Here is a 17,872-nt window from a genome sequence, read left to right as displayed (position 1 = left end):
AATAGCGTCCGGGGGGAATTTGCAAAGCTCTCACAATGTCCGGGATTAGCAGAGAGTGGCTGGGAGGGCTGCAGGGAAGTCCCGGGCTGGACTCAGAAGCAGCTTTAGAGGAGCCGGATCCGCCCTGCATTCTGAGCCAGCAGCTCCCTTGCAGCCCAGTCCAGCAGCACTGTGCAGGGCCAGACCGGGTTTTGTTGTGCAGGGCCAGACCGGGTTTTGTTGTGCTCGGGAGCTCAGCCACGTGTCCGGCTCGGCTGCACAGAGCCCAACTCTGTTCTGAGCAGCAGGGTAAGGAGGTCAGGGGGCAGGAAGGTTCTGGAGGTGGAGGTCAAGAAACAGGGGGGGCTTTTTGGGGGCAGTGGAGAAAGTTTTGGGCAGTCAGGGTACAGGTAGGGGGTAGGGTCCTGGGGGGCAGTTGGGGGGGGTCTTAGGAGGGGGCAGTTAGGGGACAAGGAGCGGGGGGGGGTAGGGGGCTGGGAGTTCTGGGGGGGAGCTGTCAGGGGGCAGGAGTGGAGAGAGGGATCGGAGCAGTCAGGGGACAGGGAGCAGAGGGGTTTAGATGGGTTGGGAGTTCTGGGGGGAGCTGTCAGGGGGCAGGAGTGGGGAGAGAGATCGGAGCAGTCAGGGGACAAGGAGCAGGGGGGGGGTAGGGGGCTGGGAGTTCTGGGGGGGAGCTGTCAGGGGGCAGGAGTGGGGAGAGGGATCGGAGCAGTCAGGGGACAGGGAGCAGAGGGGTTTAGATGGGTTGGGAGTTCTGGGGGGGGCTGTCAGGGGGCAGGAGTGCGGAGAGGGATCGGAGCAGTCAGGGGACAGGGAGCAGAGGGGTTTAGATGGGTTGGGAGTTCTGGGGGGGGCTGTCAGTGGGTGGGGAGTGGTTGGATGGGGCGTGGGAGTCCCAGGGGTCTGTCTGGGGGTGGGGGTGTGGATAAAGGCTGGGGCAGTCAGGGGACAAGAGGCAGGGAGGCTTAGATAGTCCTGGGGGGCAGTTAGGGGCAGGGGTCCCAGGAGGGGGTAGTCAGGGGACAAGGAACGGGGGGAGGGTTGGGAGGTCAGGGGGGGGCGGGAAGTGGGAGGGGCAGGGGCGGGGCTAGGGCGGGGCTCCTCCCGTCCTCTTTTTTGCTCGCTGAAATATGGTAACCCTAAGTGAGTGTCATCTGTCCAAGGCCTCAGTGGATTTGCCCCGCGGGGCCCTAGGCCTCGGGGTCACAGCAGGGTCCGGGAATGGACGTTGTTGGGCCGCTGCTCACTGAGCAGTGTTAGGAATAGGGGGATCCCCTGGATCCAGCTGGATTCCAAACAACCCGTTTACCAGCCGTGCAGGGCCTGGCCGCATGTCGGGGATCTGCGGGCTTCTGCCATAGACCCCCGTGAGCGCAACCAGAGAGCAAAGAAACTAGTTTAAAGGGACAGCCCCCAATTCCCCTGCACTCTCCTGGGCGCAGCCCACCCACCCTTCTCCTAGTGCTCCATGGGAGGGGTGGTGCTGGGGGTATCCCGAACGGGGAGGGGACCCATCAGGCCGGGGTCTGTAACTCTGAGTGCGGCGCCCCCTTCAGGTGACCAGCTCCAGTTCAGCGCCCCCTTTCTTCCCTTCCATTCATTAATGATCTGGAGGATATCATGGACTGCACTCTCAGCAAGTTTGTGGATGACACTAAACTGGGAGGAGTGGTAGATACACTGGAGGGTAGGGATAGGATACAGAGGGACCTAAACAAATTAGAGGATTGGGTCAAAAGAAATCTCATGAGGTTCAATGAGGACAAGTGCAGAGTTCTTCACTTAAGTTGGAAGAATCCCATGCACTGCTACAGACTAGGGACCGAATGGCTAGGCAGCAGTTCTGCAGAAAAGGACCTAGGGGTTACAGTGGACGAAAAGCTGGATATGAATCAGCAGTGTGCCCTTGTTGCCAAGAAGGCTAACGGCATTTTGGGCTGTATAAGTAGATGCATTGCCAGCAGATCGAGGGACGTGATCATTCCCCTCTATTCGACATTGGTGAGGCCTCATCTGGAGTTTTCAGTCCAGTGTTGAGCCCCACACTACAAGAAGGATGTGGGAAAATTGGAAAGAGTCCAGTGGATTGCAACAAAAATGATTAGGGGGCTGGAGCACATGATTTATGAGGAGAGGCTGAGGGAACTGGGATTGTTTAGTCTGCAGAAGAGAAGAATGAGTGGGGATTTGATAGCTGCTTTCAACTACCTGAAAGGGGGTTCCAAAGAGGATGGATCTAGACTGTTCTCAGTGGTAGCAGATGACAGAACAAGGAGTAATGGTCTCAAGTTGCAGTGGGGGAGGTTTAGGTTGGATATTAGGAAACACTTTTTCACTAGGAGGCTGGTGAAGCACTGGAATGGGTTCCCTATGGAGGTGGTGGAATCTCCTTCCTTAGAGGTTTTTAAGGTCAGGCTTGACAAAGCCCTGGCTGGGATGATTTAGTTGGGAATTGGTTCTGCTTTGAGCAGGGGGTTGGACTAGAACCTCCTGAGGTCCCTTCCAACCCTGATATTCTATGATCATAGCTCCCGGATTCTTGGCTTCCCCGTGTCTTTGGCGTCCGGCCAGGTCACACTGTGATCCCCATTCTGCGGGAGCCTTTCAAAGTCAGACCCTCCTCTCCTATCCCTGCTAGCAAAACCCTTCCTCCGGGGCTCCTAGCCCCCCTTGACTCAGGCCCCCACCACTGGGCCCAGCCCTCGGGCTGTATAGAAGCCCCAACTGTCCCCTCTCAGGCGAGCTTCCTTCTAGCTAGCGCCCTGCACGCAGCCTAAGTCACTTCCCCTTTGCAGCTTAACTAGTCCGAGGGGGCAGCGAGCTGAGAACTGGTCTGGGACGGTGCCAGTCCCCCTGCCCCCCATGGACGGGGTCCCTCTGGGTCTCAGCCCTGGCTCAGGGGAGCTCAGCCTCCAGGCCCACACCTTCCCCGCAGCCCAGCCTGTCCATCCACTGGGGTGTTTCCGGTTGTCTCAGAGCCACAGCCACCAGCGTGCCCAGGTCTGGCTCTGGGAGTGGAGCAGGGGTCACTCCAGGGCTGCCAGGGGCCGGGCATCTCTCCCCCTGCAGCAGAGCCTGTATTCCTGCTGCACGGCTGGAGTCTCTGCCCTGGGAAGATGGCAGCAGGGGGCGCAGTCTGTGCCTAGAGGCCACTGTGGGGCCAGCCCGGGGGTCCCTGCTGGATTCACCCCCCCTCCCCTCCAACACACTCCAGAACCACGCACAGCTGGGGGGAGAGGGTTGAGGGGAGATACGGCTGGGATGATTCCACAGCCCCCGCCCCTCCCCACTGCGGCTCAGTCCCCCTAAGACGGGGAGGGGGGAGGGATCCTTTCACAGAGACCAGCTTGTGGGCAGAGGATGCGGAGAAGGGGCTGTGCACATGTGTGGGACTGAGTGTGTGTGTGGGGGGGGTCACTGCTCCCCCTGCTGGAGGGAGGGAGTCCTGCTCTGTGCCTGGCTCTGGTGCATGCACCTACCCAGCCAGACCCCATATTTCCCCCACCCATCTCTCACTCCTCCTCCCTTTCCATCCCCAGAGCTCACCAGCCCGCCCCTGCTGGATGATGACAACTCTGCCAAAGCCAAGGTGAGTGGGGCACAGACCCCGGGGGGGGGGATAGACCCCGATTCCCCTTTAGGGCCACGTTGCTTTTCACTGATCTCACCCCACGAGGATTCTGGGGCCAAACTCGCCCCTGGGCAAAGAGCCAGTGGCCAGTCCCTGGAGCCCCTGCAGTCCAGCCACGGCCTAGGCCTTTGCCCCGGGGTGATTCTCACCCTCCAGGATCGGCAGCATCAGGCTGCTGCAACTCGCTTCAGCTTGCAACCGCCGTCCCCCCCCATCCCTTGCAAACGCCGGGCACCCCCTAGGGGCCAGACGGGGCATTGCCCGCGCTCCCTCTGGCGCCCGGCTTCTGAGCCGAGGGAGCCTCTCGGGACGGGGGGAGGTGGGCTGCGATTCTGTGATCTCTTTTCCTGAGCCAGGCGTGGGCCTTGTTTTGCAGAACTTTCTGGGCAGCTTCCCGGCCCAGGAGGGACGTCTCTGGAAGGCGGCGCTGGAGGATCTGAAGCAGATGAACTCTCAGAACGCCGAAGAGAAGCTGCAGGTGCCAAGCCAAAATTGTGGGCCTTGCTGGGTTTGTTCCCGTTAGGGGGAGGAATTGCTTCTCCTACTCGGATCTAGTCTCAGGGCGATCTATAGGGATGCAGCGCCTGGAACAGGAGAGAAATAAACAGCAGCACTGCCCAGAAATTCCCGTGCCTGCCTCTCCAGGGGGCTCTGTGCCCAAGAAGCTAGCTCTCCTAGGTTCCTAGGCTAGACAGGACCATTGTGATCATCTAGTCTGACCACCCAGGCAGCGATGTCAATTGCAGGAGAACTTGTCTTTCCTTTCAGGGGGATTGTGGGAAGGCAGTGGAGGACTAGCAATATGGGAATGGGGGGCGCGGCAGGGGCTCAGGCACTGTGACACCAACACCCCCCATGTTTGCTTGGCCAGGACTTCTTGGACATTCTGGAGAAGCCGATAAATCTGGTTGGGCAGCAGAGCGAGAGCGTGGAGCAGAGACACCGGAGCGCGACAGAGCTCATGGCCACAGTGGAGAAGCTGATGAGAACGCTGGCCCTGACCCTGCGTGACAGCAATATCAGCATCGCATCCCCCAACGGCACAGGTCAGTGCCTGGCCACGTGGTACCAGTTGGGCTTTCATCACCCACAGCCTACGCTCCCGCCCCACTCCCCACAGCGCCCCCTGCTGAGAGATGGGCGCTTCCCCCCACAGCCAGTACTCCCGCCCCACTCCCCACAGCGCCCCCTGCTGGGAGATGGAAGCTCCTCCCCACAGCCAGTGCTCCCAACCCACTCCCCACAGCGGCCCCTGCTGGGAGATGGGAGCTCCCGCCCCACTCCCCACAGTGCCCCCTGCTTGGAGAGGATGGAACTGGAGTAGCTAGGATCCCTCCCTGCAGCCAGGAAAGCACCTTGCCTGGCTACAGGCTTCCTCTCCATGTCTCTGTTGTGAGCCCTGGCCGGCATTGTGGTTGCAGAGCTGGGGCTGGCGGTCAGGAAGGCTGGGAACCAGAGCCAGGAGACGGTGACGCTGCAGCAGAGCAAGACGCAGATGGAATTAAAATGGGCCAGAGCCCCAGGGCAGAAAAATGAAGGTATGTGGTCATTGCCTGTGCTGGGGTGTGTATAGCGATGGGCATGGCCATGCATTGGGAGAAGCACCACAGCACCCCTTGGTGCCAGGCTGGGGTGTGAAGGGGGACAGAGCACGGCCAGGGCATTGGGGCCGGCACTCCCAGCAGTCCAGTGCCCCCTAGTGCCAGTCTGGGATGTGTATAGCGATGGGACAATGCCAGGGCATGGGGGGCAGCATCCCCAGCAGCACAGCGCCCCCTGGCACCAGTCTGTCCCAGGGCCCCTTCTGCCCCCCATTTCATCCGTCTCCTCTGTCTCTCGCAGGCTTCACGCTGGCCGGGCTGCTGACATACCAGGGGATGAGCTCCATCCTGGACGGTGCTGGGCGGGTGGAGGCGCCCGAGTGGGATGAGATCGGCCAGACGGGGAAGCGGGCGCAGGAGCCCGGGCGGCCCAGCTACCGTGTGCTGTCTCCGGTGGTGTCGGCCTTCATCAGTGACCCGAACCCCCAGGCACTCGGCCTCTCCGTCAGCATCCGCTTCAGCCACCCGGTGCCGGTGAGCCCCTGGGCTGGGCATGGGGGGAGGAGAGCCTGGGGCGCTGGGGGGAGAGTTGGGCACATCTCTAGTAACAGCCCCCACTCCGGGCAGCAGGTGAATCCACGTCCCACCCAGGGACAAACTGATGCTCTGTGCCCCCATCCCAGCCCCTCGTACCTCCCCGGCCTGTCCTCTTGGCCCCTGGGGAGTCCTGGCCCCCCACCTCGCTCCTGCCCCCCCATGCACCAAGCGTCTCTCTGTCCCCAGGAGAACAAGACCGACCTGCGCCTCCTCTGCGCCTACTGGGAGCCTGACAGCAGGCGCTGGGCCACCAACGGCTGCACCCTGCAGAAGTTGAACGCCACCATCACCCGCTGCCTGTGCAACCACCTGACCATCTTCGCCATGCTCATGGCCTTCTACGAGCTGGAGGTAGGTGCGGCCCTTGCTGGGGCCTCTGGTCTGGTCTGGTTCTGCTCTTCCCCTCAATCCTCCCCAGCAGAGCCGGGGGTCACTCCAGATCCCCACTGGCTGGCGGGGCCCTGGATCTGATCAGGGACACAAGCAGCCACCCCCCAAAGGGCACAGGGAGACTCCCCAAGTAGCAGCGACCAATGTGCCTGGCCAGAATGTTGGGTAAGGGGGGCCCGGGCCACGCCCCACAACAGCTCAGGAGCCTTCTGCCCTGCAGCCCTTCCCCGCCCCCCATCGGGTGCACTTGCTGGGTGGGGTTTGGCTGTGGGGGCCAGAGCAGGGGGAGCAAGAAGGGAGTGTTGGAATTAATCCAGGGAGGACGAGGGCCTGTTCTGCCCATGTTGGAGCCAGGGGAGAAGAGAAATCAGGTCCCCGCCCTCCCTGGATTAACTCCTGCTCCATTGAGAGCAGAACGTCCCGGCTCCATTTGGAAAGGGCCAGTGCTGAGAATTCACCACGCCCCCGGGGAAGCTGTCCCGGTTCATTTACCCTCCCTGCCGATTTCCAGTGTGACGGTCTCACTTCCAGCCCTTTGGCTGCTAGACCCAAGAGCCCATGATCACAGTCCCTATAGACTGACCCAGTCACCCCTTCCCTGTCTCTTTGCTAATCGAACTGAGCTCCTGGAGTCTGTCACTACAGGCAGGTTTGTGAATCCTTTCACCATCCTCACAGGCCACGCCCCACAACAGCTCAGGAGCCTTCTGCCCTGCAGCCCTTCCCCGCCCCCCATCGGGTGCACTTGCTGGGTGGGGTTTGGCTGTGGGGGCCAGAGCAGGGGGAGCAAGAAGGGAGTGTTGGAATTAATCCAGGGAGGACGAGGGCCTGTTCTGCCCATGTTGGAGCCGGGGGAGAAGAGAAATCAGGTCCCCGCCCTCCCTGGATTAACTCCTGCTCCATTGAGAGCAGAACGTCCCGGCTCCATTTGGAAAGGGCCAGTGCTGAGAATTCACCACGCCCCCGGGGAAGCTGTCCCGGGTTCATTTACCCTCCCTGCCGATTTCCAGTGTGACGGTCTCACTTCCAGCCCTTTGGCTGCTAGACCCAAGAGCCCATGATCACAGTCCCTATAGACTGACCCAGTCACCCCTTCCCTGTCTCTTTGCTAATCGAACTGAGCTCCTGGAGTCTGTCACTACAGGCAGGTTTGCGAATCCTTTCACCATCCTCACAGGCCTTACCACTATTCATGAAATAATCTTGTTTATTATTACTGATCATTAGTACACAAGGAGACTTCAAACATTAGAACAGAAGCACATGCTTAAAGTGAAGCACCTGCTTTACCATGGTGCCGATTCAGAATTCTTTCCCACACCCCAGGCAGGAGCTCCTCAACCTCTTGGGTTCTTTTAGTAAAAGCCCAGTTTAAAGTGCCCACTTTCATTTTCTTTGACTTTGTCTCATTCCTCCCGGCTTGTTTCTCTGTTAACCCCTGGAACACTCTGCTAACTAGACGACGCACAACTGAAAAACACAATCCCAATTTGTTTATATATATATTTATATCTACACATATCTATCTATCTATCTATCTATCTATCTATCTATCTATCTATCTATCTATAAAGAAGCTTTTTAACACTAGCAATAGTAATCTCTTGGGTACGTTTGTTTGGTTTTTGTTTCTTTTTACTAACCACTTTAATATGGAATTTTATGTTATTTCTTTTTATTCTTTTTTCGTTCCTTTATTTCTTTTTTTCCAATAAATCCAGGGTTTGGATTCTTCTTATTTTAAAAATTATTCTTATTATTTTCCTGCCTATTAAAAGAAATTAAATTAAGCAAAAGCTACACTCATGGTCTTTAACTCGATTTGTTATTGCCAGAAGGGGCGGGGATGCAATCGATTTTATATATATTTTAATTTGACCATCTCGGCCCTTTGTGGAGGTTTCTAGTTTAACATAATTACGAGGAACAGCAGGGAGAAAACGAGATTTTTCTAACGATCATTGGGGCTGTCAGAGGCAGCAGTAGGAAGCCAGTAAATTAACAAATTGATAATTGCTCAAGAGACAACAGCAAAAATAAATAAATAAATAAAAGAGGAGACTAAGGGGGGATATGATAGAGATATATAAAATCATGAGTGATGTGGAGAAAGTAAATAAGAAAAAGTTAGTTACTTGCTCCCATAATACAAGAACTAGGGACCACCAAATGAAATTAATGGGCAGCAGGTTTCAAACAAATAAAAGGAAGGTCTTCTTCACACAGCGCACAGTCAACTTGTGGAACTCCTTGCCTGAGGAGGTTGTGAAGACTAGGACTATAACAGCATTTAAAAGAGAACTGGATAAATTCATGGAGGTTAAGTCCGTTAATGTCTATTAGCCAGGATGGGTAAGGAATGGTATCCCTAGCTCTGTTTGTCCCCAGACTTACACGCCCATTGTCTTCCTGAGGAGAGCATTGAATCTACAGACCATATACTCTGATTTCTTCTGCTGATTTTCATGCCGTTTCTTTCCAATATGCATCTCCATGTCTCTCTGCATCTTCCTTCACTTCCTCTTTCCTCTCCCCCCACGAGCACTACGTCATCTGCAAAAGGCATGTGCCAGGAGCCACTCTCTGGCTGCTTTCTGTCAATGCCTCCAGCACCGATGTGAACAAAAAGGGGCTTAGTCCCAAGCCTTGATCTATTCCAGCTGTTACTAGAAACTGTTCCCTTTCGCCACATGAACCTCGCGCTGTGGCAACAGCACCATCGTACATGTCCTGGACACATCTCGTATAAAAGCTTTATTCACTCAATGAGGGGTGTCAGGATCCGGACCCTGCATAAGGCAAACACCAACGTCAGTCGCCCTTCAGCGCCTGCAGAACTCACCCTCTGCCCTGGGTCTCTCTGCAGGGAAAGCAGAGCGGTGGAAGCAGCAGTTTTTGCTCTTTCTTTAATTTGACCTTAAATATTTTGATGTCCACATGCGGAGACGGGAGTGCGGCGTTATCACTGGAGCTGAGAGGCTCCATCCCTTGAATGTGCCCTGCAGACTAGTGCCCCTGTGTGTGCCCCAGAGCCCTGTGTGCTGCTGTGCCGGGTTAGGAGTCTCACTGGGCAGGAGGGAGCCATGTAGATACTCTTCAGACAAGATCTGTGCCCTCCACTGCAGTGGGAGGGGGGTGCACCCTCTAGTGGTGTTTGTCTGTGTCTGCGCGCACATGGCCTCTAGTGTTGTGAGTGCACATTTGTGTTTGTCCACCAACATGCGTCCTCTAGTGTTCAGAACTGTTGTTGTTCATCAGAGGTGCTATACTGCCAGGGGCGGGTCTATGTATTTTCCTTGACTGCCGCCCTCACGGCAACCGGCACGCGCCCCCCTTGGCTTGTCGCCCCAGGCACGCGCTGGCTGCGCTGGTGCCTGGAGCCGCCCCTGTATACTGCTAACAGTTAATGGGGATTCTCCTTCAACTCATCTGTCAGTGACGTGAGTTTTTCAGGCAGCAGGATCTGGGCTCTATCCCTGCCCTGCCAGACATTTCTGAGCATCTGCCGGATGCAGCATAGAGACAGCCTAGGCAGCCGTGGGCTTGTGACAATGTTGTTCCCTGGCATCTGTAATGGAGGGATGGGGGAGCGGGAGCGAAGATGGAAGGACAAAGGGTTCTAGTCCCAGTTGGCTTCAGGTCCCAGTGGGGCCCTGAGTCAGCCTCAGTGGACCCCCTTTGTAAAGGGCTCCCCCTCTGAGAGCACTGCAGCCCCTGAACTGGGAGAGGCTGTGATGCCCGATGCCCCCTGGGAACACACGGGACGTGGCACCTGAACCCCTGGACTCTTCGCTCCCAGGGCTTTTCCTTTCCTGTCCCCAGGAAGCGACTCTCAGTTTCAACATCATCACCTACGTGGGACTGACCCTCTCCCTGCTGTGCCTCTTCCTCGCCATCCTCACCTTCCTCCTGTGCCGATCCATCCGCAGCATCAGCACCTCCCTCCACCTGCAGCTCTGCCTCTGCCTCTTCCTGGCCGACCTGCTCTTCCTCACCCAGGTGACTCCCACCAACAATCAGGTACGGCCCGATTCTCCCCTGCTTTGTTCCTCCACTCGCAGCAGCGCTGTTGTGTGTGGCTTTGAACCCCTTTGTGCTCCCTGGATTCTGGGCTGTGCAGGACACAGCGGGGATTTCCGGGGGGATGTTTCCACTCCCCGTTAGGCCCCTTCACACTGGGCACAGTGGTCTGAGTGTCCCCAACCCCTGGAGTTCAGCCAGTTCTGTCTCTATGTCACAGTCTCCCTGTGCCTCGATTCCTCTCCTACGTGACTTCCCCGTGGTCACCCAGGGACTCTGTGGCAGGGCTGGGAACAGAACCTGCATCCCCTGAGCCCGTCTCCCCTGATCTAACCACTAATCTCTGCTCCCTTCCTGCATCAGCAATGTGCACCTGCAGGACCCTCCATAGACCGAGGAACCTGCCATCTCTGGGTCACGGAGCGCTATAACTGGAGAGCTGTGCTAACAAGAATCCCAGTGTGACTCCCCCTGGCAGGTCTCCCCCATAGTCAGCATTTCCCTTCCCCACCGCAGTGTCCCTGGACTCTCTGTCTCCCCCAGGTGGCGTGTGCTGTCATTGCTGGCCTCCTACACTACTTCTTCATGGCCTCCTTCAGCTGGATGTTCCTGGAGGGGCTGCACCTCTTCCTCACCGTCAGGAACCTGAAGGTCGTGAATTACACCAGCGCCAGCCGGTTCAAGAAGAGATTCATGTACCCGTTCGGCTACGGATTCCCAGCCCTGGTGGTGGCTATTTCTGCAGCGGTGAATCCTGACGGCTATGGAACTTCCAAACAGTACGTGCAGCGCCCATCCCGAAGGGGAGCTGGGATGTGACTCCCATGCGCTTGTCCAGCTCACCCCAGGTCTGACTTGAACCTAGATTTCCCTGCTCACCCTGCCTGGGAGCTGAATGTCCCCCGGGACCCTTCCCATCCCCAGTCACACTAAGCTGCCCCGAGTGCTGCAGTTGAGTTGCCCACCTGTCAAACATCTACACTCCTCACCCCACTGATGATGTGGAAGATCAAGCCAGAAAGATCCCAGCTTGACTCCCAGGTCCCAGGCTGGGTTTGTGGGGCTGGTGGGTAGGAAACAAATGCACTTTCTTCCTGTGTGCAGATCCCTGAGGATCCCCTCTCTAAAGTGAGGGATTCACTAAAACAGGGCGTGGCGTGTTCTAGACACCCCAGGCTAGATCCTCAGCTGGTGTAAATCAGGGCAGATCCACTTCCTTCAGTGCAGCGAGGCCAATGTCCATCCGCTGCATGTCTGGCCCTCCAGCAATACTGCGCCCATCCACCAGAAAGGGTCATTTGAGGAGGTGGAAGAGGAAGTGGTGGCTGAAAGCAGGAGATGCTGAGGTACATGGGGAGGGCTGTTCACCTGCTGCCCGCAAGAGAGTCGGCCATGTCACAGGCAGGCTGAGATCCATCTCGCTTTTGAGAGCCAGCTGCCCTGTGACCCCCCCTCTCTGCCCCCGGGGCTGAAAAAGGAGAGGAATCCCATTAACGTCACCTTCTTCTTCTTCCTCCCTCCCGCTAGCTGCTGGCTCAGCCTGGAGAGAGGCTTTCGTTGGAGCTTCCTGGGTCCAGTCTGTGCCATAATCCTGGTGGGTACCTCCCAGAACCACAGGGCCCCATTCTCCTCTCACCTCTGCCACCCCATTGATTTCAGTGAAGCAGGGAGGAGAACGTGGCCCATAAAACACAAGGAAAAAAACAGTTATGTCCCACTTGGCTCATCTCCTGGGGTCAGTCCCGGGATTAGTCCCTGTGCTGTATCCCCAGGCCTAAAGCCTTTACTCGGGCACAGCTCCCATGGATGTCAGTAGGAGTTTTGCCAAGTGAAGACAGAAGAGTTTGGTCTGGTCTAGTTAATGACCCAAGGAACGAGGAAGGGTGAGGGTTGGACTCTTCAGTGGTTTTTGTAGCGGGGGAAACAAATGTCCCTACATGTTCCTCCGTACCACCTGGGGAAGTTTCGGGGCGGGGGGGGGGACGGGGATTTCTTACAGCCTGGAAGTGGCAGGAAGTATTCTAGAGGCAGAATCTGGAATCTCTGAGCCAGATCCTGCTCTCAGTTACACCAGTGTAAACCCAAAATGACTCCTGACTCCACTGGAGAGGCTCCATATTTAACTCTGAGCAGCATCTGGCCTCTGTGATCCCATTGATCCATCTCAGCCCTGGCTGTGCTGTCAGCTCCACGCATGGGGAGGGACCGAGAGCTGCCCGGTGATATTACAGGAGACGATATGATTCCCATGGGAAATGAGCAGTCCCCGGTTCTGCAGTGTTCGGCTCGGTCCCCTGGGATCGTTCTCTGCCTCAGCTGGAGTCACCGGCCCCGGATGGGATGTTTTACAGGAAATATTTCCCACTCATCCCACAGATAAATATAACGTTCTTTGCCTTGACCCTGTGGATCCTGAGAAACAGTCTCTCCTCCCTCAATGCAGATGTGTCCACCCTCAGAGACCACAGGTGAGACGGCAACTAAACAGTCTTGGAGGGTCAGATGTCTTGGTTTGGATGGTCCTTGGCACTGGGAGGGTGTGAGGGATTGCAGGAGGGGAACAGCATATCTAGGATCCATAGGAATGAATTCCCAGTGTGTTTACATTGACAGTAACCCTGTCCCACACAGGAAAGCCAGGGACGGTAGCTCCACCCCACTCTGTCCAGATCCTCTTGACCCAATTACTCTCCATAGGCTTATTGTAACGGGTTCTCTCCATCTGACTTTATCCAGGTTACTGACCTTTAAAGCCATCGCCCAGCTCTTCATTCTGGGCTGCACATGGAGCCTTGGTCTCCTCCAAGTCGGCCCAGCAGCCACGGTCATGGCGTATTTATTCACCATCATCAACAGCCTGCAGGGAGCCTACATCTTCCTGGTGCACTGTCTCCTCAATCGCCAGGTAATGCCCACGGCCCGTCAGCGCCCAGCACCTTCACTGGCCTCGCAGTGGCCATCTCTGATCTTCTCCAAGTTAGTTACATAGTGCAGTGACCCTGTCCCTCACTCTCCAGGTGAGAGAGGAGTACAGGAGATGGATCAAGGGATTCCGAACGTTCAGCATGAAATCTCAGACATACGATCTATCCATGTCTGCTGTCCCCACCACCAGCACCAAGACGGTAAGAGGTCCTCTGCTCTGTTCCAGTACCAGCCTGTGAAACAGTCATCTCTAGCTGGGTCTCATTACTGCTGTAAAGGTAATGAGACCCAGCACCTCCGTGTTTCCCCTTTCCTGGCACCTCCGTGTTCCCTTCCCTTGGCTCTCCTGGGAGCTCCAGGGGTCACTCACTGTGGGCTAGGCAGGCATTGGCTCTTGCAGTGTAATGATCTGAATAGATCAGATTGTCCCCTGGGATTGAATCCTTGTCAGTGCAGACGGATCATCTCCAATGAGCAGTCAGCACCGTGAAGAATTTCCCTTGGCTCCATTATCCCTATGGGTCAGGATCCAGGGGCTTCGTGTGTCGCCTTCCAGAAACAATCAGTCAGTTTGCACATTACACTCTCAGTGGCCTTGGAACCTATTGTCATTTTTCTGCTTTTCTTGCCAGGTGGAGTTGGCAGCAACCAGGGCCGAGTTCAATACGTAGCGGTTCCAATACAAAACCAAACCGGCTGGAGCCCCCTGTGATGTTGCACTCCATATGCTTTATGGAAATATGCTTATGAATGACATAACTGGAATATACTTTACGCTAAATACCTCTTGCCTGGTGTCTTTAGAAAGCTTATCATCTGCTAAGTGTGTTCATCCTATTTGTTTGCATGTATTATATCTATATCTGGACTTAGGAGAATAAGATATAAACTTGTATCACTGATGGAAAAACATAGTAAGTGGAGGCCATTAAGTTGTGAATGGCCTTAGTTACTTGAAAGCCTCCCTGTGTACGCGTGGGCCAGCCCATGGGGAATGGAGACTAGGGGTCTTACAGTGACTTGTGGCCATGTCACCTGATAACAAAATCCATCTTAAATCATGTATTTTCCATTTAGAAGGAGGGATGGAGGACCCAGAGAAACGAAGTCTGCGTCTCTGGGGGAATGGTCCAGACCCTGGGTCTGTGTTGCAGCAGGCTAGCGTGTCTGGCTCAACGAGGCAGGGTTCTGGAGTGCCAAGCTGGCAGGGAAAACATGCTCAGAGGTAATTTCAGCACATCAGGTGACCGTCCCAAGGGGACCTCTGTGACCGAACCCATCACACCCCTACCCAGTAATCTGGGAAAATTTCAGACCACCCCAGGTGCCTCTAAGAGGCAATACATCCCCTCTCACAAACACTGAGTCTGTGTAAAAAGGGGAAAGGAATCTGGCAGTAATCTGGGAAACCCCACAACCACAATTCGAAAGCATGTGACCCTGAGTAAGGCAAAGATATTTTTAATAAAAATCACGGCCAGTCGTGGGCAATAAACAACAATTCACGGAAGCCTGTGACCTGTCCTGACTTTCACTAAAACTATATTGACAAAACAGGGAGCCAGGTTCAGCTCAGTGCCCACTGCTGCTGGAGCTCCGGGATCCCCCACCACTGCTGCCCCACTTCGAAGTCCCCTGCTCCTCACGGCAGCTGAGCAGTTGTGGGGGATCCTACCCCCTGCGGCAGCAAGGAGCTCCAGTTCCCCATCACCTGCGGCAAGTGGGAGGTCTAGGGTCCCCCACTACCCACCAGGGGCTGGGCTGCCGCAGGGTCCCCTCACACTCCACAGTAGCTGAGAGCTCCAGGGGGATCCCCCCTCTTCCCACTGTGGCTGGGCAACTGCAGAGGGTCCCCCGCCACCAGCCACAGGGGAGCCAGTGACACTTGGTGGTGGAGACGGCCTTCCACATCCACGCCACCACGCCCCACGCTGCCGCCTTCCACAGCATCAAGAAGATAAGCAACGCGGCTGAGCCCCTCGGGGAGCAGCCAGGTAGAGCCCAGCGCAAGCATCCAGGGGGTGGCCCTGTGGCCTTCCTCCGCCATCAGGCTACGGAGCTCCCCGCCCCTGTTCAGTTCTAGGGTGGGGATTATTATGGGATAGATCTAATTGGAGGGGAAAGGCCTCATATTCGTGACCTCCATGTTATAATCATAGCCGTATCCATGAGCAAACTCCTACACCCCAGAATATATTGGGCAGTGTCATTTGCCTCAGTTTCTCCCCTTGTGGTGTGACTCACTCACTCACTCATGCCCGTCACCCTAATCAGGATATGGGCCGCCAACCACAGATCTCCAGAGTCCTCTATCCTGGGCCATTTGCTCTAACTGGCTTTGCCCTTTCCTTCCCCTGCACCCCACTCACAGTTGCTGTCCTTGGTCGGCGAAGGCCCAGAGTTCAGACCATTCATGTGAATTCAACTCTTGCCAGTGGGGTGGGAGGTGGGGAGATGGCATCAAGAAATGCCTCGGCCGCTGCTGCCACCACCATGTATACAACTGAGATCTGGTCTGACCTACAGACCTCTATCGGTATAACTACGTCCCTCAGTAAATCCACACACCCACACCCCCTGTTGGACATAGTTATACCAACCCGACCCCATGTGTAGACAGCGCTGTGTTGGCAGGAGAGCTTCTCCCATCGACACAGCTAGCGCCTCTTGGGGAGGTGGATTAACTACACCGATGGGAGAAGCTCTCTCCCGTCAGCTTAGAGCGTCTCCATTAAACCACCACAGAGGCACAGGGTGCACTTGTGCCGATGCAGCGTGTTAAGTGTAGACGTGCTCTAAGGCTCAGTGTCTGGACCTTGTTCTCAGTGATTTCAGCTCCAGCGATCACTTAACAAAACAAGGACTCTCCAGTGTGTCTGATCAGCTCTGCCTTTACACAGTGGCGAGGGAGAGGGTGAAATGGCGTCTAGGACTCTTTAGGCAGAGCCCACACCCCCGGTACAGACATCTGCCCCCACCCTCTTTCTCTCTCACTGTCACGGGATTTGGCATCCCCACCCCCCTGCTTAGCGAGTGAGCGTCAGTCAGGGCAGGCTAAGCACAGTTCTGCTGCCCTTTCCTCACACAGTCAGGGTGACAACATGCCATTCCCCTGCACTCCCCACTAAAGTGATTTGTAACCCAACACCCGCCAAAAGGGGTCACTTTGGCAAAGCAGTTCCCTCCGCTGAGTTCCTAGGCACAGTAGGTGCTTCCGGAAACACAGTCTGTTGCTGAATTTGTTCCCCCAGCTCATCACTCCATGTCAGAGGGGAGCTCAGTCCAATTCCACCTACACAGCAAGGAAGAACGTGGAGGGGAAGCGGAGCCTTGTATGTCACAAACACCTCCCTGCTCCCGCCCAGCTCCAGACACTGCAGCCTTCGCATGGGAAAGGAAGCTTCTGGTTCATTACAAACAGCTAATTGCAGCTCCTCAAGGTGGGGGAAGGGAGCAGGCTGTGTCTTTCCTGGGCGTGGGAACCCTGTTAGAACCACCACCAGCAGCTGGAATATTCCACAGAAAAATCAGGCGTAACCCCATTGAATTCAGTAGAGTTACTCCTGCCCTGCACCCGGGTAAATGAGAGCAGTAGCTGGCCCACCTCAGCACCACACTGGTGTCCCGCAGCTCTGACTCATCTCCCAAAGCCCTGGGAAGTGGCCAATCTCCAATCTTAAGGGTGGAGTCTCAGGGGAAGGAATAACCAACGTCCTGGTCAGGAACCCAGAGGGGCATCATCCCTAGGACATTACAAGGCCTGGTGGTTGAGGAGATACCAAGAGCTTTTCACCTCCAGAGTAGCAGCTGACCCCTTGTTGAGGAGAGGGGCCAGACCCGCCTGTGTTGGACCTGCTGTGACAGTGTACCCCATAAGGCTTTATGGGGTGGGGGGGTGCTTATAAATGTATGTATGGCATAACTGGAATATGTTTTGTGCTGCCTGTGCCATGTAACAGATCTCCGTAATGGTTCTGATCTACTAGATCTATTCATCCTCTTTGTACACATGTATCATTTTCTACTTGAGGGTAAGAATATGGGCTGTATGCTGGCTTGGTTTCTAAGTAAGCTTTGTGAGGCATTTGGTCAGTTTCTTTAGGAAGGAATTCGCCAGGTTAACTACCTGATCAGGAAACACTTGGGGAACAACACATCTTGGAATGCTCCAATCCACATAAAAAGTCTTCCTGGAGACATACAAGCTACCATGTGGACAATGGCTTCGGCCTGTAAAGACTGACTCATGCAGGGACATGTGACTTGCCCAGGTGACTCCAGAACTCCATCTTGGAGCTGGACTTTGCATAGGAGGGAGGAGGGGGGGTCTCCACCCACAAGAGAGAGTCTATTTAAACCCGTGGGAGACTCTTCCATTTTTGTCTTCAGCTGGCTAAGAAAGGAGCCTCTCCACCCCCTCAGGATACTTGAAGGGAACTGGAACAAAAGACAGTAACTACAGGGGGTGCGAGTGATTGCTGGACCCAGGCTAAAAGGAGATTAGCCTGTAAAAGAGAACATTCTGGAACTGGTGAGGAACTTATCTGTATTAAGTTTGATTAGACATAGATTTGCTCATTTTATTTTATTTTCCTTGGTGACTTACTTTGTTCTGTCTGTTACCACTTGGAACCACTTAAATCCTACTTTCTGTTTTTAATAAAATCACTTTTTATTTAGTAATTAACTCAGAGTATGTATTAATACTTGGGGGAGCAAACAACCCTGCAGATCTCTCTATCAGTGTTATAGAGGGTGAACAATTTAT

At 55.4% G+C, this 17,872-nt stretch overlaps 1 protein-coding gene across 1 annotated transcript; it reads left to right on the top strand.

The window, feature by feature from the left end:
* The first annotated feature begins 186 nt into the window (after positions 1 to 186).
* On the top strand, positions 187 to 13,887 carry LOC101934485 (adhesion G protein-coupled receptor E2-like). Its single transcript, XM_065579441.1, has 14 exons — positions 187 to 288; positions 3,540 to 3,589; positions 4,008 to 4,109; positions 4,503 to 4,677; positions 5,053 to 5,169; positions 5,474 to 5,706; positions 5,956 to 6,120; positions 9,982 to 10,179; positions 10,723 to 10,958; positions 11,707 to 11,773; positions 12,556 to 12,647; positions 12,916 to 13,084; positions 13,197 to 13,304; positions 13,737 to 13,887. Exons 3-14 carry the CDS (start codon positions 4,077 to 4,079, stop codon positions 13,773 to 13,775), a joined length of 1,632 nt encoding a protein of 543 aa, XP_065435513.1. The 5' UTR covers positions 187 to 288; positions 3,540 to 3,589; positions 4,008 to 4,076; the 3' UTR covers positions 13,776 to 13,887.
* The last annotated feature ends 3,985 nt before the right edge of the window (positions 13,888 to 17,872 follow it).

This window comes from Chrysemys picta, unplaced genomic scaffold (assembly GCF_011386835.1).
Source record: "Chrysemys picta bellii isolate R12L10 unplaced genomic scaffold, ASM1138683v2 scaf300, whole genome shotgun sequence".
NCBI lineage: Eukaryota > Metazoa > Chordata > Testudines > Emydidae > Chrysemys > Chrysemys picta.
The sequence above is the reverse complement of the archived record's forward strand: the minus strand, read 5'-3'. Positions and strand labels throughout refer to the sequence as shown.

What these genes read in the sequence shown, in the direction of transcription:
- LOC101934485 (XM_065579441.1), top strand. Translation starts at nt 4,077, where the DNA reads ATGAACTCTCAGAACGCCGAAGAGAAGCTGCAG. An exon ending in TGGCCTTCTACGAGCTGGAG is followed by an intron (nt 6,121 to 9,981) that starts GTAGGTGCGGCC and finishes TCCTGTCCCCAG; the next exon opens with GAAGCGACTCTCAGTTTCAA. An exon ending in CCACCACCAGCACCAAGACG is followed by an intron (nt 13,305 to 13,736) that starts GTAAGAGGTCCT and finishes TTTTCTTGCCAG; the next exon opens with GTGGAGTTGGCAGCAACCAG.